Source organism: Nesoenas mayeri, assembly GCF_963082525.1.
Source record: "Nesoenas mayeri genome assembly, chromosome: 1".
Lineage (NCBI taxonomy): Eukaryota > Metazoa > Chordata > Aves > Columbiformes > Columbidae > Nesoenas > Nesoenas mayeri.
In genome coordinates, this window is record NC_137541.1 from 87,020,505 (window position 1) to 87,042,341 (window position 21,837).

Sequence of the window (21,837 nt, forward strand, 5' to 3'; positions counted from 1 at the left end):
GGAAAACAAAATTGCAAAAGTGCAGTTAAAAGATAAATGTAAGCATTCATCAGAGTGCCCAAGGCTGGCAGGAGTAGGGAGGGGAGTTGCAAGTCATAGACTCATAGAATAGTTTGGGTTGGAAGGGACCTTCAAAATTCATCTAGTCCAGCCCCCTGCAATGAACAGGCACATCTTCAACTAGATCAGGTTGCTCAGAGCACCATCCGGCCTGGCCTGGAATGTCTCCAGGGATGGGGACATCTACCACCTCTCTGGGCAACCAGTGCCACTGTTTCACCACCCTCATCGTAAAAAATTCTTACTTGTGTCTACCCTGAATCTTCCCTCCTGTAGTTTAAAACCATTACCCCTTGTCCTATCACAACAGGCCCTGATAAAAAGTCTGTACCCATCTTTCTTATCGGCCCCTTTTAAGTACTGAAAAGCTGCAATAAGGTTTCCCTGGAGTCTTCTCCAGGCTGAAGGTCAACTCTCTCAGACTGTCCTCACAGCAGAGGTATGCCATCCCCTTTATCATATTTGTATCCTCCTCTGGACCATCTCCAGCAGGTCCATGTCTTTCTGGTACTGAGGCCTCCGGAGTTGGAGCCCTCAATCTGAGGTATCAGCTCCCTGCTTTTGCAATACTATTCACGGGGGGAAGGCACCCTAGCTGGCTGTGGCTCCAGCTGCCCAGGGACCTCTGTGGAGCAGGACAGGGTTGCAAGTAACATGACTGAAACCAAGCCAGGGCAGCAGAGAAAGAACATGGCTGCAACAACTGCGCTGCAAAGGCCCCTGAAGGTAGAGCCCAGTACATGGCTCTAACTGGAAATGTGGATATCCCAGAACTGTAGGCTCATCCCTGATGGAGGAGAAGGGCTCAATTTTTCTTCCTGACACCGAGCTGAGAAGGAGAGTAGGGGCTGGGGCAGGAGCACCATGGATGTGGTGGCCATTGGGCTGAGATGGGTCCAGACACAGCAGAGGCTTCACCAGAAATGGGTACCAGGAGCAGCGGGATGATCCAGAGTGTTTCCCAGCACCTAGAGAATCTCACAGCTCTCAACTTTCTATGGTTTGGATCTGTAGCTCCAGCTGCCAAGTGAGTTGTGTGGAAGCAGGACAGAGCTGCAGTGAACACGGCCTTCCGCATCTCTACTTAGCAGCTCAGCACTGCCCCCTGGACTCTCTGGTGTGGTCCAAAGAGACTGTGAAGCTTGGGACAAGCGTGAGGAACTAGAGGATCTGTACAGAGACAACCTGGGTCACATCTGGATTTTCTGCAAGGCCAAGAGCCCTGCAGTAGGAGGACAAGCCGACGTTGTCCCATCTCCCAGCCTGCTTCTGGTGTCCATTGCTTGCACTGACACTGCACAGTGCAGTGAGATCCACCAGGCAGGCACACCCTCCCCCTGCCCCGAGGCTTTTGCAGGTGGGAAGGGTCTTGGCAGCAGCTGTGCCCTCTGCACCACACTTGTGTCCCTCTGCACCCTGGGGCCAGTCCTGCAGCCAAACGCGGACATTTGGAGAAAATTATGTTTGACGCTTTGCTGCTCTGGAGAAAAGCAACTGTTTGCACTTCCAGTATCTGATCTATTGCTGCAGTTGGACAAGCACAAAGCCATTGATGCTCAGACAAAAGCCAGTATTATTTACAGCTCCCATTCTCAGTGGCTCATTGCATGATTGCCAAAATATGAGTTAAAAAATTAAAAGAAAGCTAACAGCAACTTTAAAGGCCTACAAAGATAAAAAGACAAATACTTGACACATCTCTCCCAGGTGGCTAGTGGGACAAAGAACTGAAGCTCTTGCCTCTTGAAACACATCCCTGTGGCTGTGACTGATGCTGTGTGGGTCAGGCCTGGAGCCAGGCAGGGAGGCCATGGAGCAGCAGAGGGTGAGCACAGCACAGGCCCATGCCCCAAAGCTGCAGGCCCATGCCCCAAAGCTGCAGCTCAGGTTCCCTTTCAGAACCTCTGTTACTTGGTGTCAGGACCCAATGGCGGTTTCCAGAGCTTCATGATGGCCCTGGAGCTTCATCTGATGCTTGTGCTGCCCTCACTGTAACCATCCGGCAGAAGGTGGGGAGCAGGACCCAGGCACACTTGTCTGCAGTGCAGGAGCCATCTGAAAAATTAACACGGGTCTTCTAACAACAAATTTGGGGTTCCCCTCACTACCTGCTCCTGGTCAAGCCATCCTACCTTTCTGCAAACCAACTTGCCTGGCAATCTGATCAGAAGATTGATCTGATCATAACCCAAGATGTACAGACACAACTGTCCACAAAAGCTGTTTGAAACTTTTTAAACACTTTTATTTACAGTGCTAGTTGAAAACAATATATATATTTATATCTATCATCCTCGTGATGTCTGTGCCATAGAAAATGCTGTGGCTATATTGCCTTTAATTTACAAAAAATGGTCACAAGAAAATCTGAAAGGGAAAAAAAAATGGAAATCAAAGTTTGGTCCCCAATTATTTTTCTTGGTTTATCTTATAAAAGCCTCCTAATTAAAAAAAAAAAAAAAAATTACACAGTTCAGATGGAATTTATATATAAAAACAACCCTTATCTTCTGAAAAATTCACGAGGGCTAGCTTGCTGTCATGTAAACTTGGAAAAAAAAAAGCTTAAAATAAATTCTGTCTCTGTATGTAGTTTAACAGAACCATTATTTGCTTGTAATATTCTTTCTCTTTGTCTCTCGGGGTTCAACATGAAAGCAGATGAGACCTAGGACAGGAAAATGCACCATGATATCTGTGCCTGCAGCCTCCTGGCCTCAGGGAGGATACCCAACAGCAAGTCTGGGAAGCAGAAGCTGTCAAGAATCTCAGTCATACTAGTGACAAAAAAAAAGGAGGGCAAGTGACAATGGAAGGAGAGATGCTCGCCAGGTGAAGAGCCTGGCAATTTCAGGTACTGGGCCCCAGGAAACAACGAGAGAAGAGGATCATTTGTAAATGGGGCACAGTTGAAGGGATGTGGGGTCTGGAATAATTTCAGAGCTGGGGAATGTCACAGATGGGCTAGATCTTCAGGTCAGAAGGAAACAGCTGTCTTCCCTGTTTGAGAGCATTTCTAATCTTCCCTCATCTGAGATTGTGTGAAGCCAGAGGCTAATGGATAGTGCAAGCACAGGCTGGAATGGAGGAGGAGAGATGGACGGAACAGAGGAGATGGGAGGGGAGAATTCAAGCTGAAGACCCATTTTCTGTCTTCTGTCTCTTTGGATCCACTTCATCCTACACAGGATGCAGGGAGGGAAAAAAGGAGTTACCATCAGTCACCACACCAAGGCACATAATTTCTCCATGAAATTGTTACTGCTGGTCTTTCCTCCATATGGAAATATGTTGGGCCCACCCTAAATCCCCTCCTCTTTAAAGGATTTTTGAGTACCCAACACAACTGTTCTGTTGATGCTCACAACTAAGGTGTGGACAGCTCTATTTGGAGGCATATCTGTGCTGTTACTTTTGGGAGGTAATAAGCCCAGGCTCACAGCACTTCAGACACCGAGACCCACCCTGACACCTGACAGGTCCACCTTCTGGCCTGAAGTCCGAAAGTCACATGTGTTTGAGGGGTCATTGCCCAGCGCCATCTCAAGCACCTTGATTCTCAAACTCTCAGCACTGTGTCTGCTGGTGGAAGGACCTGCATCCTCCAAATAGTCTACAGGGGTTTATTATCCCCTTGCCACATCAGATTTGTTTACCCATCTGCCGCTGAAGCAGCAATGAGACCTAAGGCAAATTTGACATGCTCAGCAAGGGCATCCACAGGGATTTGATCAGCACATAGCAGGTAACCTAGTTCCTTCTCACTGCTATTACTCTCACACTATCACTCACCTCTTCTTCCTCTGCAGATCTTTTTTCTGCATGACCATCTTGCTCTTGACCATTCTCATCTCCTTCTAAAGCACGAGCAAGAAAGGAAATAACAGGTTAATTGAAGTAGCATTTAAGGGAATGTAATCTCAGTCAGAGGGATTCAGAGGAGGAATTTCCCTCCATGATCTTCTATTCTTCCACAACTTGATAATTCCCATTCTCCCTAGAGCAATTATTCCTACCTTCATCCTCATCACCACCTTCTTCTTCTTCATCCACATCATCAGGATTCTCTTCTTCATCCTCTTCAGCTCCATTTTCCTCATCCTAAGTGAAACAAATTGATCAGAGCAGAAATCGGCATCAGGATGACATTCCCATGTGCTCTGTGCTGCAAGTGCAAGAACTACCTCCATAGCTCCACCCACTTCAGACTCCAGTCTTATGTGCATCACCTGAGTGATGTCTGCACTGCTACTCAGACTCCATCATTCCCACCATTCCAGCTGAAACCTTCCTCCCAACGAGCCTTTTTTCAAAAACAAATCTTTCCAGTCCCTCCTCAGCAATATGAGCTGCCTTGGCTTCCACAAGCTTACATCCCAAACAGCTGCTACCATCCAATTAGAACAACTCTCTGGTTACAGGCTAATTACTCAACCTACGGTGATGGTATATCTGCTCCCAGATCTCTCCTCACCTTCAGCAATCTGTGCATTTCCTCACTGTTCCTTCCCCAACCTTCTTCATCTTACACTCCTTATGCACGTCAGGATACTTCAATAGGTGCAGGACCACATCTCTGTGCCACCTAACTCCTACTTGCCCTTGTCCCCATTCCCTTCTTTGACTTTTTTTTCCTCTCCTTACTAGACCATGCTGACTATGCTAAGTCTTTCAAGGCTCATTCTCCACAATTATCCATTTGCCTCTCTCCCTTATGAGCTCTCTTAGACTTTTTCTTAATCTCCCATAGTCTTTTTATATTCATTACCTGCAGCGAGGCCAGCTAACCACCCCTTATAAACTGCCCCCTCCCCCCCAATATCTAAATATATCCCTCAGAAGGATCACACCTCTACAATCTCCTTCTTCTTTTCTTTGTGGGCTGTTTTCTCCTCAACTTTTTCCTTCTTTTCTTTCATCTCCTATACGTGAGATGAGAAAAAACATTTTGGTGGTCAGTGGCAAGAAAATAAAATACTGGGATGCTTAAACAAAGAGGGTTTAAAGGAGATGCAGAATAACGGTGAGGAGAGAAAACATATTAGGTGTTAAATCTGCCCTCCCTGACAAAGAAAGAGCAGCGAAAACGCGACAGAGCTACTTTCAGACAACACACATGTGGAAACCAGAAGTACGGAAGAGTTTTGATTTAAAAGAACCTTGTCCGTAGGACCGAGGCGCTTCCGGCCCGCCACCCGCGCTTTGTGTCCACACAACTTTCTACCCGCCCGGGGGCCCCGCCGTCGTTAAACCGCTCCCTAACGGCCCCGCCGCCTCCCGCCGCGCCGAGGGACGCGCAGGCGCGATCCCCCCGCGCACACCCCCGCCCCGAGCCGGACCCGGCGCGCGCGCCGTCCGGCCAATGGGGGGCGGGGGCGGGGCGGGGGGCGCGAGAGGACTCCCGCGCCCCCCGCCCCGCCCCCGCCCCCCATTGGCCGGGCCGCGGGCGGGCCCGCGCGCGCCCCCCGCCGTCCGGGCAGCTCAGACGCCGCCGTCCGGCCCCGCGGTGGGGCGAGCGGGGTTGAGCTGCTTCCAGCGCCCCGGTGGGAGCGGGTCGGCTGGCGAAGCGGGAGGGTGGGTCTCACCTTAGCGCTCAGCTCCGCCGGAGCCTCCTCGACGCGTTTTTCCGACATTCTGGGCCGGGTAGCGAAGGGAAGAGGCCGGTGGGAACCGTCCGAGGGAGCCCCGCGGGGAAGAGAGCGAGGGTCGGATGTGGGGGGTGGCCAGCGGCGGGAGCGCAAAGTCCCGGCGATTCGGAGGCGGCGGGCTCCCGCCCCGGGGGCCAAAGTATCAGGGTCTCCCGCGGTGGGGGGATACGCCGGGGAAGGGGATTTATACACCGCCCGGTGACGAGGGAAGGAGGGACCTGCGGAGGGAGGGGAGAGGGACGGGAGGCGGAGGAGGGAGGAGAGAGGGACGGGCCGCGCCGCGCCACAGGGAGCGCGGCCGGCGGAACAATGTGCGCTGAGCGCTACACGGGAGCCGACGGCCGCCTGGCAGCGGGGGCGCGCCGCCTCCCCCTCCGGCGCCGCCCGGCCCGTCAAGGCCAGGTGGGGGCGCGAAGCGCGAAAGCTCCGTTGCGCTCTTCCCGCCGAGCCGTGGGGCTGCTGCACCGGGCACTGTGTGGGAGCGCCCGAGCCGTCTACCTGCGGCACGGCCGGGGAAGGCCACCTGTGCAGCCCAGCCGCCCCGCTCAGGGGACCCCCGGGCGGGTGAGGAGCGGTACTGCGGGGCCGTGTGGGAGGGCAGCGCTCGCAACAGCGAGACTCACGCAGCCTCCTGCCTGGAATTTTCCACTCCAGCTGCCCGCTTTCCCGCCCGCTGGAAGCGCTCCCGGCGGCGGGGCTTCCCCGCCCACCCCGCGGCCCGGCCCTCCCTTCCCCTCCCCCCACCCGGCCCTGGGGCCCCGCGCGAGAACCCACTGGGTGGGGGCAGGGCCGGAGCGAGACTGCTTTTCCCGCGCTCTGTCCGCGGTGGCGGGAGGGGGCGGGGCTCGGCGCTCGCGCAAGTCGGTGAGGTAGTTGGCGGTGGGGGGAGAGCTAGCGAGCGCGTCCCGATTCCCCATATAAGGAGGGACGAAAGGAAGGGCGCCTGATTGGGCTATTCAAATGAGCTGTCTGCCTGGCAACAGTCTTCCTATTGGCTGTCGGGGGTCGGCTTGCTGGCGAGGTGGGGGGGCGGTTGCTGCAGTGAGGAGGGAGGTGCCGCTGGCACGTGGGGCGGTGGGGAAGGTGCGCGAAGGATTGAGGGTGTGGGGCAGAGGCGGCCGGCCAGAGACGCTATGGGCTACTGCCGGGTTCGGCTCCTGCCCGGGGCTGGCCTCTCGCACGGTGCAGCTGCCTCCTTTGGGTGTGGGGACCTGTCTTGGCTGGTGTTTGGGGCGGCTTGTGAGGAGAGGGGCACGTCTGGAAGCAGCCGGACAGCGTGGGGCGCGGGCGTTGTGCACATCCGGCGCTTAAAGCCGGGGAGGAGTCGGTGTCGTCAGCCCCGTGTGCAACGCCACTGTAGCAAAGCAGATGTTGGCGATGGGCTTCCCGCACCCCAGCCCTTAGTTCCGCGGGGGGCGCCCGGCAGCCCGAGAGGGCGGCGGTGCTAGGGTGAGGCTCTCGGCTGAGGCAGCTGCGGCCGCCCGCTGCCAGCCCGGCCTCCCGCTCCGGCGGCGGGGCGGGGCGGGGCGGGGCGGGCGGAGCAGCGGCCAGGCAGCATACGGCGTGCAACGCTGCACCCTGCTGGCTGCCGCAGCGCCCTGCCCGCCGGCCGGGGGAGCCGCGCTCATCCCGCCTGCAGCCCCCGCCGGCCCGGAGGCAGTGGCGGTGCCGCCGGGCAGGGGACGGCCCGCTGAGAGGGGTCACCGCCCGGCTCAGTCTCGTTGTAAGCAAAACTCTTTCCTGCAGGGTGGCAGGTTGTGTCTTGCAGCTGCGGAGGTTTGTTGCTAACTAAACAGATGTTCCTATGGCTGCACTATTGTTTGTCAGTTTGAGCAGACTGGGCTGACTAAATTCTGTTTGCGGTTCCCAGAAGATTTATATTGTCCCACTCTTAGTCACAAGCATATACGAAAAAATCTGTATGCACTTGCAAGTCTATGTACAAAACTAAGCATGCGTACATATGGGTGTACACATGTACACAGCCATTCTTACAGGTACACTGGAAGGTTATTAATCCATCTGTTTGGAAAATGCATTTAGGCACACAAATCCTTCTTGGCCTTCTGATACAAGCTCGGTAAGCTCCAGTGCAAAGTCAGGATTTAGAACTGGTACTCCAAGTTTAATAAAATGTGCATCACTTTTAAAATTTAATAGGAAAAGCTATGCTTGCGGGACAGAAAGAGTAATGAGTTCCTGTCTCCTGAAGGAAAGTATGAAAGAGATTGGATAAAGCATCATCTGTGTGACAGGGAGGTAGCAGGTCCCCACCTTGCCATCTTGTCTCCTCTGCAGCTACAGCTGCTCCTCTCGGATGATCTGACTAATCTGTGTTCTTTCTAGCTACGCACACTGCATAGTGTCTGCCCCAAATAAATTGTCATGTAACCTAGACACACAGATCTAGACTAGCACCAAAATAACAGATCATTAAAATAAATGCATTATTTTTTTTTTTTCCTTCTGTTCCATACAGCCCTTCTGGCCAATTTGTCAGGTCTACCTGCTATCAGTATTCAAGCCCTGGTTTGGTTCAATTACCCTTCTTTCATCCCTCTCTTCTGCAAGAAGAAAACATTAATTTCTGGAGCTACACCCAAAAACAGGAGCTGAAAAAAATCTATAAATCAGACAGATGATGTTCATCTCTGCTGCTTGTCAGGAGAAATGTGGCACATGGCTTTGCTATTCTCTTCACCAGTCCGGGTTTTCATCCTTTCCTTTACACAATCAGTTACTGAAAATGCAAAACTACATCAACACTCATCCCTTGGCAGAGACATTTTCATATTAATGCACAAACAGGCCTTGACACAACATCCTAGAGGAGAGAAAACAAGGATTATATTCAGTGATGTTGCTGTGCCCAAAGCATGCTGTAGACACAAACAGTGCAGATGCAAACAGACAAACACCTGTTTGTGTGTGGGAAGCCCATTTCCAACAACCTGTAGGACTGGGCTGCTTGGTCAGCTCTATAACCTGGTATGCCACCTGCGACCTCTCCCTCCACCACTTAGAGCACGCAGCCTCATGTTTTCCCTTACACGCTCCCCACCATATATATATCCTCTTTGCAATTTTAACCTTGTCTGTTGCTTCTCAACTTTTGTCTTGTACTTGTATTCTTGACAGCATTCCTCCCGTGGCCCTCTCCCTGGCTTCCCTTTGCCACATTCTTTATCTCATGTACAAAATTAACGTTGCGTCCTCCCCTTCGTTTTCCCCATGTCCCATTTTGCCCTGCATCAAGTACATTTTTTCCCTTAAATCCGATGTAGGACTCTTCATGTGTTGTGACATGCCTGCATCTGCATCCCAACTCTTCTTGCCCTTTAGATCCTGACAGTGACATTCCCTTGGCTTCTCATGTGCAGCTGCCTTCACTCAAGCCCTGAGGGAACGCCTTAACCGTCTCACCTAACTCTTCCCTGTGTCTTCTGCTTCTCCACCAGATTTGTCCATCTGCGTTTCATCTGCTGAGTTGATTTGCAGATTTTCTCTGCTCCCCTCTCTCATCTGTATTTTCCCCTTAATTGCAAAAGCGAGTACGCTCATTGTGTGGTCTGCAGATGTGAGTCCCTTTTCAGCATGTGCTGTAATCCTTGCCTCAAGTTTCTTTACCAACTCAGCAGAGTATATTCCATCCTTTTTGGAGCCTTATGTTCTTAGACAGAATGAGAGAGGTGCAGAAGTTACATGATATATCATTGTTTGGGAATATTGGTAATATGCATTTCCATCTGCAGCCCAGAGAACAATATGAATGTAATTTTCTCTGGACGATAAGTTACAAGTTTTGTGCTGTACACTGTGTTTTGTGTTTATGCAGGTGTGTGCATGTGCTTAGATGTGGTACATACCCGTTTGTGTATAGTGGTGATATTTTCTCTGTGTTACATGCATTTACTATTGTGAGTATAGAAAGTATGGTACTTTTGTACTGAGGCATGTTTTAAGCCTATGTGTGTGTCTTCATACATCAGCATGTGCTTGCATATGTCTGGGCTTTCATGCATGGTATGTATTTTTATGCTTCTAGCATATGCAGGGTGCATGCACCTAGCAGGAAGTATTTATGCCTTTTGTTTTGATACCTTGCTAGTCTTGTCACTGTATTGTTGGGAGGGCATGGACTTTGTTGTTTGTGTTGAAGGCTGAACTAACTATGAGCCATTTTCTGAGCAAGAGCAAAAACTAAATACTGGGCATTTCAATAATTTTATTTTTTAAGCTAACTCATAAGTGGTTCCAAAATTCTTCCAAACTGTTTGCTGAACAACAAAAGAGCAGAAGGTTGTGTATTTGCATTAGCTTATCTTAGATTTACATAAATTCAGATACAGAGTAGCTGTAGTTTCACTTAAAAGTGAAACTAGCAGAGGGAATGTGTTTGAATACATTTACATATTTAATCCACACCATTCATCTTTCTGTTCTGTGTCCATTAAAAATCCAGGCAAATAATCACTTTTCTTCTTTCATGTTTTCCTGAAGTCAAAAGGAAATACCAAAGAATTCAGCCACCAGCCAACTTTGCATTGGCACATGGTAACACATTTAAATAAGCACTGCGGAGGGCTGGTAAGCAGGATAGTTAGCCCGACGAGAGGAAGCAAGAGGAATAGAAGGGAGTGACGAGGGGTGACACAGCCTGTCAGAAGATTGGAAAGGGGAGGGAGGTTTTCAGTTGTGATTTTTGTGAACCTCTCTTTGCTAACACAGCACAGATGGAGGTCGTGGTTCTCACCCACAGTGTGACAGACACATTCTTAACATGAGAAAAATATTCTGAAAGTAATCGCAGCCATGCAACACAAGCTGCAGCCACCACAAGCTGGCTGTAGCATCCCAAATGTGAATTGTTACGTTTGAGGATCAAATCAGAGCTGTCCTTCACTCAGGGCGTCCTTCATCTGAGGTCATTTAGTTGTTGGGTGAGGATTACGTAAGAGGCACAGATGAAGGGAACCAATGAGAAAATGGTTGTGTGTCTGGCTTCTGATAACAACGATTTCTTTGCCTTACAGGCGTCCACAGGGGCCCTGGAACATTTGGACACATTAAGAAGCTGTTTGTGTGTTCCTGGCCAAAATGATTGGTCCCTGGAAGCAGCAGGTAACAAGGTATGATTTTTCAGTGTCCTGTTTATTTACCTTCACCACGTGATACTCAGTTTGCTTTTTAAATGCTTCCACAGTGGCTGCCCCCTTGGGTGACCTGCTGCTGAGGGTGATGAGGCTGGCAGGGGAGGCTGCGGGGCAGCAGCTGGCAGTAGGCGGGAGAAGGTGGAGCTGAGAGCAGTGCCGCCATTCACCCCTCTTCCATTTTGCCCTTCACTCAGCTCCTCCTGGCTGCCAGCTGAGCTCATTCTTCCTCCTCTTTCCCCATCCTCCACCACCTACAGCAAAACCTGGGTAGCTTAAAAAAAATTAAAAAAGGAAATGGAGAGACGTAGTTAATGGCTCTGATTCATGAGGAAAACAGAAGCAGCATAAATAGCGAATGTGGCAGAAACAAGATGGGAGTCTTGCTTCTCATTCACAGCCCCACGTGCTTTGTTATTCTAATCCTGCGAATGGCCATTCCCTTGGTGCAAGTTAGGCATAATGTGGTGACTACTACACAGAAATCTCTCCTACTAAGAGTGCCATAACACAGCTTCTGCATTCCTCAGAACTGTGGGCTTGCCCATGTTCCAGAACAAGGTTGCGCTTCCAATTCTTCCTTCCAGGGTTTCACCCAGCGTTTGCCACTAGCATGACTCTTTGCAAGCTAGATTGCCCCAAGATTGGCTGAACTGGTAATACCACTGGTAACGTAGAGTCCTTGGTAAAAGAGGTTCATCAAGTGTAGGGGCTGCCTGTAAGGCTACAGGAACATCCAGTAATACTCACAGCCTCAGCCCCCAGTCTTGTAAACTCAGTCCTTTGGGTTGCGGGCCAGTTGCAGAGGAGCATCATTAGGAAAAGAAAAAGGACCTGCAAAGCAATATTTCTTCCAAACTCTGTTCTGTTCCTCTGCATTTGGAAGGTAGCAATACCTGACTTAGAATTTGGAAAAAAAACATCTTCAGGACTTTGCGGGAGTGGGAGACTCACTGGTATCTGGGGGACAGCAAGTCATTTTATCCCAGATCTGAGGAGAAAAAAAAAAAAAAAAAAAAAGAAATACTTCCGTTCTTGCCCAAGATGCTCTTTACCTGCCTTTGGATCCTGCCACTCAAGGTCAACTCCACACATTCTAGGCAAGCACCAGAAGAGCCTCAGAGCAAAATGAAAACACACTAAACAGGAAAGGCTTTCCAGGCTGTAGGTCTCTGAAGGATGATTCAGGGTTGCAAAAGAAGCAGCAGAGGCTGAGGCAGCATTAGCAGAGGCACTATATGAACTCCAGTGCTCTCAGTTCATCTCTGGGCTGATGACAAGAGAGTGTTTCAGCAGCTCAGCTATGAGCAGCCTCCCCAAGGACCACTGCGCCAGAGGTTCATTGCTGCTTAGCCCATGCCCTGCCCATAGGATCTGTCTCCATCTCACCATCCTGCACCACTGTGCTGTCCACAGCTTGAATGTTGCGGACATTAGTTGCAGCCTCTGAAGATCACACTTACTAGATACAATGGGGAACATCTGAAGAGTCTTCTACATATGCACAGGCCTCCAGTGAGAGGTCTTCTTTCTGGATACCAAGCAGTTTTGAGATCTGCTGTTGCAAGACATATTGCCAAGTCCCCTATGCATCTCACCACATAAAGCATGCTACTGGGTCATTTTCCACTGTCAGACTCCGAAATCAAAGGACTTGGCTCCTGCCACAACACAAAGAGTTCAACTTCTGAACCACAATTTGCAACCTGCTATTTCCAGTCTTCTGGCACAGATTTAGTCTGGCTCCCTCACATAGTAGGCAGGATGCAACAGTCAATAAAAACACCACTAAGGAAGTGCGCCCCGGTATTGAGCTGGAATGAGTCAGTCTGCTCTCTTCCTTCTAATCCTGTGGAGTTGGTGGTAGCTGAAGGCAACTAGCATTCCCCAGAGATGGTGACAGTGACTGTCACCCCACCCATTTGTCGAGGTTCCCCATCACTGCTGTCTGTAGGTGCGCAAACCAAGTACCTCTGTTTTGTCTGTGGTTCCTGCTGGCAGCCCAAGGGCTGTGATGACCCACAACTGTCTTAGAATCACACAATCATAGAATAGTTTGGGTTGGAAGGGACCTTCAAAGGTCATCTAGTCCAACCCCCTGCAATGAGCAGGGATATCTTCAACTAGATCAGGTTGCTCAGAGCCTTGTCCAGCCCGGCTTAGAGTGTCTCCAGGGATGGGCCATCTACCACCACTCTCGGCAACCTGTGCCAGTGTTTCACCACCCTCATTGTAAAAAATTTCTCTCTCATGTCTGGTCTGAATCTTCCCTCCTTTAGTTTAAAATCATTACCCCTTGTCCTGTCACAACAGGCCCTGATAAAAAGCCTGTCCCCATCTTTCTTATAGGCCCCTTTAGATACTGAAAGGCCGCAATAAGGTCTCCCTGGAGCCTTCTCCAGGCTGATCAACCCCAGCTCTGTCAGCCTGTCCTCACAACAGAGGTGTTCCAGCCCTCTGATCATCTTGGTAGCCTCCTTTGGCCCCTCTCTAACAGGTCCATGTCTTTCTTGTACTGAGGGCTCCCGAGCTGGACACAGGACTACAGGTGGGGTCTCACCAGAGCAGAGTATCACCAGGGCAGGATCACCTCCCTCGACCTGCTGGGTCAGAAATATCCTTCCTGTTTCCACCTGGCAGAGCACTGGGGGGTATGTGTGTGCTGCTCATGCTCTCAGTGCAGGCAGGCAGATGTTTCAGTTGCCCTTGTGTGTCCATGCTGTGCAGGACACCTGGGCCAGGTGCTGACCCTGCATCTGCCTGGATGTGGCTGCAGACTCTGGCAATGAAACCAACTGGTAACTAACCACTGGCGTTGTTGTGAACTGCCAGGTGGCAACCTCCATCTCCTCTGTGGTATCCCCAGTTGGTGAGCATGGCAGAGGCACTTGTGACCGTGCTCTCTCTCGTTCTGACCCTTTGAGCGCTCGCCTTGCCCGTCAGCTGCCCCTCTGCCAAGGCAGGACGTTGGCAACACCCCAGTGCCTGCCCACCACCACCTCTGCCCAAGAACAATGGCCCCTTGTGCCTGGGCATGTTTTTACTTGCTGCCAGCTGCAGCTGGCTCCCGGACCCACCAGGCACTGCCGTGCACTAAGCTGGGTGGCGTTAGCAGCGCCCGGTGCCCGCCGCTGCCGCACTCAGGCCCTACGGATGGTAAGGCAGGCTGATGAAGCCATCACACTGGCGTTGGGCCTAAGACGCCTGAGGCCTGGGGCATGCTCGTCTGTCTGGGCCTGCAGACCCGCACCCGGGGCGCCCGTCTGGCAGTTGTGTGAGGTTGCGGGGCTGACCCCGCAGCGTATAGGCCGCCCTGGGGGTGCGTGCTCCGAGCTAGCGGCCCCCAGCCCGGCCTGACCGCTGGGGGCGCCAGGGGGCGCTCTGCCGAGCAGCCCTGCTGGCCTGCCCGAGCTCCGGGGCGCGCGCGCGGCAAGTCCGGCGCGAGGCGAGGGGCGGGGTCTCTTTTCCGCCCTCGCCTTCCCCCGGTGAGCGCGGCACCGCCCGGGTCGGGGCGGGCGCGCATGCGCGAGGGGAGCCGGCTGGCGCGGGCGGGGCGGCGGGGGCGAGCGCGGTCCCAGGCCGCGATGGGAGCGGAGGCGTGAGCGGCCCCGAAGGCGTCCGGCTGTCGCGGAGGGGGAAGGACTGCGCCCGCCGCTCGGCACCCACCGGCGCGCCGGCAGGCAGGGGAAGGGAAAGTGGCAGGGGCCTGGGCCTGGGCCTGGGCCCGGGCCCGGGCCCGGTGCGGGGAGGACCGCGGCGGGAGGTCGCGGCCTAGGGCGCCGCGGGGGAGCGCGGCCAGCAGCTGCCCGGGTGGGGGCGAGGCGGGAGGCGAGGGGGCGAGGAGACTGGCGCCGCTGCGGCCGGTGCCGCTGCTCGTCCCCTTCGCACCCTCGGCTGCGCTCAACCTCCGTCTCCCCTTCGCAGAGGCCGCCCCCGACCGAGGAGAGCATGTTCCGGCTGATGAGGGATGGCGAGCCGGAGGACCCCATGTTTGCCATGTGAGTCACACCGGCATCCCCTTCGAGGAGGCTGGGGCGGCACAGGTCATACCCGGGGCCTGGAGGGCCAGGTGTGTCTTGCCCTCGTTCCAAACAGGCGGGCAGAGGGGCCTCCTGGGCCGCGGGCAGCACCGCAGCGCAGCAGCTGCCGGGGGAAAAGTACAGACGTGCTGTGAAGGGGCAGCGCAGGGAATAACCTGGTTCGCATTGGTCTGGTTTCTGTAAAGGTAGAACACGGTCTTGGAGGAAAGCATAATTAAGTAAAGTAGGCCAAAAAGCCTTGCAAATGTCTGAGGAAGAGAGGACTAGAATACCTTATGTTTTTCTTTGCATAAGGATTTTTTTTTTTTGTATGAAAAGTAGGATTTCGGTTCAGATGGATAAGTTCTACTGTTTGTCCAGTGTTTGTTGCACAGGAAATCATTAATGGAGCTGGAGAAGACTAATAATGCAGTTGTCAAGTTGTAAGGAACTAAGTAAAGAGACGATAACAAGTACTTTTGAAACATCAGTCTTGAAATCTAACAAAGATCTGAAGAACCCTTCCTAGGATTCCTTTTGCTGAATGTTTTTGTTTCTGTCCATAGTCCAGAAAGTGGATGCTATTGATAAATTTTGGCAGTGAAACTAAGTGGGTAGTTCTTGCCAAAGCGGATAAGGAATAGACTGTACTACAGGGAGAATTTGATTGTGTTAAGCATAGCACTACTAGAAGTTGGGTGGCATTAATTTATACAGAAGAGTAAATTCTGGGCTTTGTTTTTAAAATTGGTAATAAGCAACAATTTTATCAACTGTAAACAGAGTAGCAGGAGAAGAGACCTCGATGTCCTAGTTAGTCACAGAATGACTGTCTTCTCATTGATGTGGCAGGTATGAGTCTAGCTTTTATTATGGGAAGCAGTTCCAGTAGAGAAAGGAAAGTATTGGTTTGTAGTAGGTGCTTTTGTCATCTCAGGAATGTTCTGTGCTGTTGGGGTTATTCATGCTTAAGATGTGCAGAGAAATGCTATGATATTTCCCAGACTTATTTTACTGTGGCTGTTTGTCCTTTTTCTCTTCTGGTTCCTCCAGCATGTGTGAATGCATACAGCCCTCAAAGTGGAGGCTGAAAAAGAAGGAAAAGAAGGAAAACCAGTTAGGAACCCCATTATTTTTCCCTCTCAAGTCTGCAAAAACTGTATGTGGTCTCAACCTCTTGACAGGTGTACAGATAACATTGTAGGGAAGAAGCGGATGAAGGTTATGTGGGGCAGAAGGCTGTCATAGGGTGTTAGGCCATACAGTCCATTCTGGAGGGTTCAGTTTCATGTTTGAGTGTGCGTGTGTGTGTGCAGGGATCAGAGGACGATATCTAGGATCATGTGCTCTCTGGTCCCATTAAGTATACTCCTCTCTTTGCAGCCAGGAGAATGTTTGTGCACCTCCCTGCAAAATGAAGAACTGCCCTTCTAGAAGGGTTTGATTGTTTTACAGAGCTGTTAACATACAGGGGTTTGAAATGAACATGAAATAATGGTGGTACATGGACTGCAGATCTGAGAAGTGGCTTTCATCTGTTAGAACAGTGAGGTTCTGGAGTGGCCTTGGCTGTGCCTGACCCTAAAGCGTTAGTGGGAGCAGAACACCAAACTACTTGTGAACAGGCATCGGTGCCTGAGAGGGATTCTGTGGTGTTATACCTTCTATTGCAAGAAATAAGATGGGATCCAGAGGTCCCTTCCAGCCCCAAGGATCACCATAAGCAACACTGAGTTATTTGAGTTCTGGATTTTCAGCTTGGAAAGGAATGTACAGTTACATAAGAGAAACTCAAAGTCAGAATGGATGGATTATATAGGACTTTGTCTTCTGTCATCCCTTCCTCACCACTGTTCTCTCAACCTTTCTGAAAGGGACCCTTTTGCCATCCACCGGCAGCACATGAACCGTATGCTTTCTGGAAGTTTTGGATTTGGCCCGCTCCTTGGCATCACTGATGGGACCACAGCTGGGGCTCGCCAGGCTGGCCGTAGGATGCAGGTAAAAGAGGGGCTGAGTACTAGATAGGATTTCTTAAACTGCCTTGTTACCTCCTGTCTTCTGCTATTATTGGTTTGGCCATGCCCCTTGCCTTCACATGGATGTTGGGAGCAGAATTAATCTTAGTGGTGGTCACTCCACGTGCATTGAATACAACTGCATTCGAGGTTGAATGGGAGGAAAGGAAGAAGTAAGTGTTACTTCTCAAGGGCGTAAGTCAACGTAACTGGGTGAAATTTAGGAGCATCACCTTCTGTGTGGTTTGTTAGGGGTGATATGGTTTGAACCTGTTTGTTAGGCCTGAGTGTTCCCAGTTCTGTTTCTGAGAAGGATGAAGGTGTTCTGATGAGGATCTAGTGTTCAGCTGTTGCAAGGTCATTCTCTGTTCTGTTTTTCTGTTGTCCTGGCAGGCAGGAGCTGTTTCACCCTTTGGGATGCTCGGCATGGTAAGTTATCTGTTTTTCTGGGTCAAACTGACAGGCTTTCCAAGTAGTGGCTCCCTACTGAGATTCATCAGTGCTGAGTGCAACCAGTGCTAAAATGTCACCATCTGTGAGCAAGATCATCTATCCTAAAGAGTAGTGAGGGTAGGAAGGTGTGAAGAGACCAGAATGAGCTCTAGATTTATAGTAATTGGAATATGGAAAAGGATATTGAACTGAAAGTGGAGGCAGCTGCTTTCTCTTGGACCTGTCTCATTGAGTTACTATATGGCTTCAGGCCTTCCCCTTATTTCCCCTCTAATGTTTTAATCTAGTCTGTGAGCTGTTTTAGAGGAGAGATTCTAACTCAGTTTATATGAGGAGGTTGTATTTGCACCTTGACCAGAAAAGAGCCCTAAAGCTGTTATAGCACAATATTTCATAGGAATTGGGACAGTTAATATCCAGGAAGAGCAGATAGTCTCTCAATAACCTCATAAGTCTGAAAAGAAACTGCGGATCTGTTTGGAGGTAATGGAGGAACTGTGATGAGGTGAGGAAAAGACTGGCCCAACAGTCGGCAGAGGTGATTATTGAACCTCCTTTGCCAGTGGTAGCAGATGGAAAAGCCAACAGAATAGTTCAGGTGAACAGGACTGGCATGAGAATGGCTGTGTGTATGTGAGAACACTGTGGTGGGAGCATACTGATCTGCAACTTTAGCTGCCTTGCTCTGCAGGATTGCCTCAGTGAAAGAGACTAAGCGTCCTGGAATTGTTGTAGCTCAGAAAAGGTTTAATCAGAATACAAACAGATAGACTTCAAAGGATAATAACATTGCATGCGAATACTGCTCTGCTGGAAATGAGAACAAGAGGCTACTCAAGGAAACAAAAAAATCAGCAAGTTTAAACTGACATAGTAATTTTGTTTACATATTGCACAATTAAGCTGTGAGACCTGCTGGCCCAGTATATTACTGTAGCCCTTAGGTTTACAAGATTAAAAAGTCAAGTGTTTGTAGGGAAAATAAGAAAACGTGTTATTATGTTAGAAAGAATATGATCAATGAAAACTTCCTTGTGGCTTAAATTCAGAGTTGACAGTGATGTGGTGAAAACATCATCGAGGATGACTTATGGTTAAAATCACTCTTGGTGCACATCCTGAGATTTCTTCTCCTAGCTTTGCTGAGTGTCCGGACTCACAAACCCCAGTGGATTGGGAGTCACACCCAAAGTAAAAAAACAAACTTTACTGTATCTAGAGTTCTTGAGAGTCAGAACACTTGGGCAATGCAACCTGAGAGAATGGAGAGAACCACCACCCCAAATCCTGTTGTCTGTATTTTTTGTTTTGAGGGGTGGGGAGGGTTGGTGGTTTTTCTGTGGTTTGGTTTTGTTTTTGTTTGTTTGTTTTGTTGTTGTTTGGGGTTTGGGATTTGTTTTGTTTTGTTTTTCCCCTGCACTACTGAAAGAAAGGGAAAAGAACAAGGGTTTTCTTCTTGGCAGCTGTTTTTTGTCCCTTGCAGATAGTTTGTTGTTCTCTCCTCCTGTATCTTTCCAAACTGACTATTCTTGTGTTCTCTTTTCCTTTTTATCAGGCAGGTGGCTTTATAGATATGTTTGGGATGATGAACGACATGATTGGAAACATGGTAAGAGCCCTCCATAATCCAGTCTGTAGGGAGGGGGAAGTACTAGTGCCTCCCGTCTTATTGTGCTGCTTTAGTACAGGCTGTGGGCCTTGCTTCATGACCAGGATTCAGTGACAGAGAGCTGTTCTTGAGTGCAGGGAGGAGAGATGGGTGAGGAAGAAGTGTGGGGGTAGACTTGTTTGGTAAGACACAAGAATTAATTTAACAGGAAGATGTATTCTCCAGAAAGATGGGCCCATGGGGGTTATATTCTTTTCGTTGTAATCTCTTCCTACTTAGTTGTATAGAGAGATAATTAACTGCTGTCTCCTTTCCCTCCCATTCCTTCTTTATACCATTCCCCATTTCCTCTTGCAGGAGCATATGACAAGTGGTGCTAACTGCCAGACATTTACCTCCTCAACTGTCATCTCCTATTCCAACCTGGGTGATGGTCCCAAAGTCTATCAGGAGACCTCAGAAATGCGTTCAGCACCTGGTGGGGTAAGGAGGAGGCTGCAGTGCACCTTCCCAGCACGAGGCTGTTGGTTTTGCTGTGGGCGGATAGACTTCATTTGGTGGCTCAGCGCTGGCCACCCACAGCACTTCTGCTTGTCAGTCAGCTACAGTTTGAGGAGCCCGTTGTGACTCACTGAACCATGCTGAGGGCCACTGGGAGGGCATGGGAAGTGCTGGCGGGGGGAATCCATTTTCCCCTTTTCATTATGTTGTGTCTGACATCCTGGGAGTGGTGGCAGTGCAACGTGACTGAAATACTGCAGGCAAGAATCAGAGTGCCTTATAGGGCTGAGGGAATCCATTACAATGTTGATCCTACATGAGAATCTGCCCTCAGATCCGTGAGACTAGGCGGACCGTAAGGGACTCAGACAGTGGCTTGGAACAGATGTCAATCGGACACCACATCAGGGAGCGGGCCCACATAATGCAGCGGTCCCGGAACCATCGCACAGGTGACCAGGAGGAGAGGCAGGACTACATCAACATGGATGAAAGTGAGTACTGCCCTTGTCCTCCGCACAGCAAGCCCAGGTGCTGCTTTCCCACCTCCACCCTGTCTGACCTTGTACTTCCCTCACGCAGGTGATGCAGCTGCCTTTGATGATGAGTGGAGGCGAGAGACATCCCGTTTTCGACCGCAGCGGGGGCTGGATTACCGACGTCACGAAGGCAGCAGTGGCCGCCGGGCTGAAGGGACTCGTCTTGCAATCCAGGGCCCTGAGGATTCTCCCTCCAGACAGTCCCGTCGATACGACTGGTGAACCCAGAGCAGACATTGTGGGGGGTGCAATGTGGTCACCCCCAAATCTACCTACACGCTCTTGTAAGTCTTAACAAGTTTTTTCCTCGTCTTCCACTCTGAAGTTGCCTCTTAGCCATATGATTTTTTTTTTTTTCATTGCCCCAGTCTTATATTATTTTGAAGTGTTGGTTGGAAATGGATTTTCCCACTTGAGAGCAGGGGAAAATGTGAATTTTGAGAAAAACTGTTCTGAATGGGAAGGTGGAAGCTGTTTAAGTTAGCTTTGTCATCAGCAAATAAGTGTCGTGTCAGCCTTAACTGATGGTTGAAATGGTATAAAATGATGTAGGATCAAAATCTGTAGAGTGCTTATACTGTCATTGCATAGAACTTAGTGACCATTTGCTGTCAATCCAGTTTGAAATACAAGTATGTGGTGGTGTCTGCCCTCCTGTGTTTTGAATAGGGTTCACTAGGGTGTGATGTAGTGCTTGAGAAGGGACTTTTTCCCTTTTTTTTTAAATGTCCAGACGTCAGGTTTAAACATGTCTTTATCTGTATTCTGTGCTGTTTTCTAGTCACACTTACTCTTTTTATGCTCTCTGTTTCCCTCCTCCCAGGTACATACTGAAACTCTGAAGCCCCGTCAAAGCACCACTTGGACCCTCCTCAAATTTAGTATTAACCTCCCTCCCACTTAAGAATTGAAACAAAGCAACTAATCTTCTGCATTGCCCTTTTTTGCCCCATTTGGGTGGTGCAGTGGGGCATGGGGAATCTCACTGATGTGCAAGAAATGCATTAGTTACCCATTCCCTTTCTGCTCTCCCTTGGTTCTGTTCTTTCTGCCAGTAGTGGTGGGCATAAGGAGCTGCCACCTCGCCTTTTCCATCATTTCCACTCTCTCTGTGCTGGGTTGCGCTGGTTCTGAAATTTGTGTTTAGTCCCCTGTGAAAGAAATATGAGGGAATTCTGCTAGAACCCCGTGTCAGTCCCCTCACTGGGACAGAGGCTTTGATTCCCCTCCTGCTCCTCGGTGCAGCCGTGGAGAAGCAGAAGGATGTGCGTGTGAGAGAAGGGAGGAGCAGAACAAAAGCTGGATCAGCCTGTGGGCCCCCCGACACCTCTTCAGTCAGCTCCCCCACTTTTTTAATTTGTGAAACTTGTAACTAGATGTTTACTGAATAAAGGAAAAAAAACTGTAAAGAATTGTTGGACCAGTCTTTACCTTCATCTGACCTAATTGTGCCTGTTGTGGAGTTAAATAACCTCTTCCATGTCCTTCGAAAATTGCTGAGGAGAAACTTGGTGTTTCAGGCTTTATTTTCTGATAGAAAATAGCCTGATAGCCTTCTCATATAGTTACGAAGTGAGATGATACTCCACGTGGAAATTATGAAAGACGACCCAAGAACCCACCACTGGCAAAAATACCCTTTAATTGCTGTAGTTGTGCTGTGCACTCAAGGGAGGTTGATTGGTCTTTCTTGCTGCCTGGTCATCTGTGCAGACCAGAATTGGGCCTGTGGGATGCCTGCATGGCCAGGGAATATTTCCATTATTTTCTTATTACTTCTCTGCAATTGAGGCTGGCGCTGCTATGGATGGCCTTTTCTTAACTTCTTCAGTATCAGGCG

The 21,837-nt window shown here is 50.2% G+C and overlaps 2 protein-coding genes across 2 annotated transcripts; one reads left to right on the forward strand and one right to left on the reverse strand.

Moving 5' to 3' along the window:
• Positions 1-2,848: 2,848 nt before the first annotated feature.
• Positions 2,849-5,745, reverse strand: PTMS (parathymosin). The gene is made up of 5 exons (XM_080361420.1): positions 5,646-5,745; positions 4,911-4,982; positions 4,077-4,161; positions 3,853-3,917; positions 2,849-3,240 (listed from the first exon to the last, which is right to left on the reverse strand). Exons 1-5 carry the CDS (start codon positions 5,691-5,693, stop codon positions 3,190-3,192), a joined length of 321 nt encoding a protein of 106 aa, XP_080217546.1. The 5' UTR covers positions 5,694-5,745; the 3' UTR covers positions 2,849-3,189.
• Positions 5,746-14,373: 8,628 nt separating this feature from the next.
• MLF2 (myeloid leukemia factor 2) lies at positions 14,374-21,409 on the forward strand. The gene is made up of 9 exons (XM_080363728.1): positions 14,374-14,538; positions 14,783-14,856; positions 16,752-16,878; positions 17,289-17,324; positions 18,904-18,957; positions 19,315-19,440; positions 19,793-19,952; positions 20,041-20,281; positions 20,821-21,409. The coding sequence occupies exons 2-8, from the start codon at positions 14,807-14,809 to the stop codon at positions 20,217-20,219; spliced, it is 732 nt and encodes a 243-aa protein (XP_080219854.1). The 5' UTR covers positions 14,374-14,538; positions 14,783-14,806; the 3' UTR covers positions 20,220-20,281; positions 20,821-21,409.
• Positions 21,410-21,837: the final 428 nt, after the last annotated feature.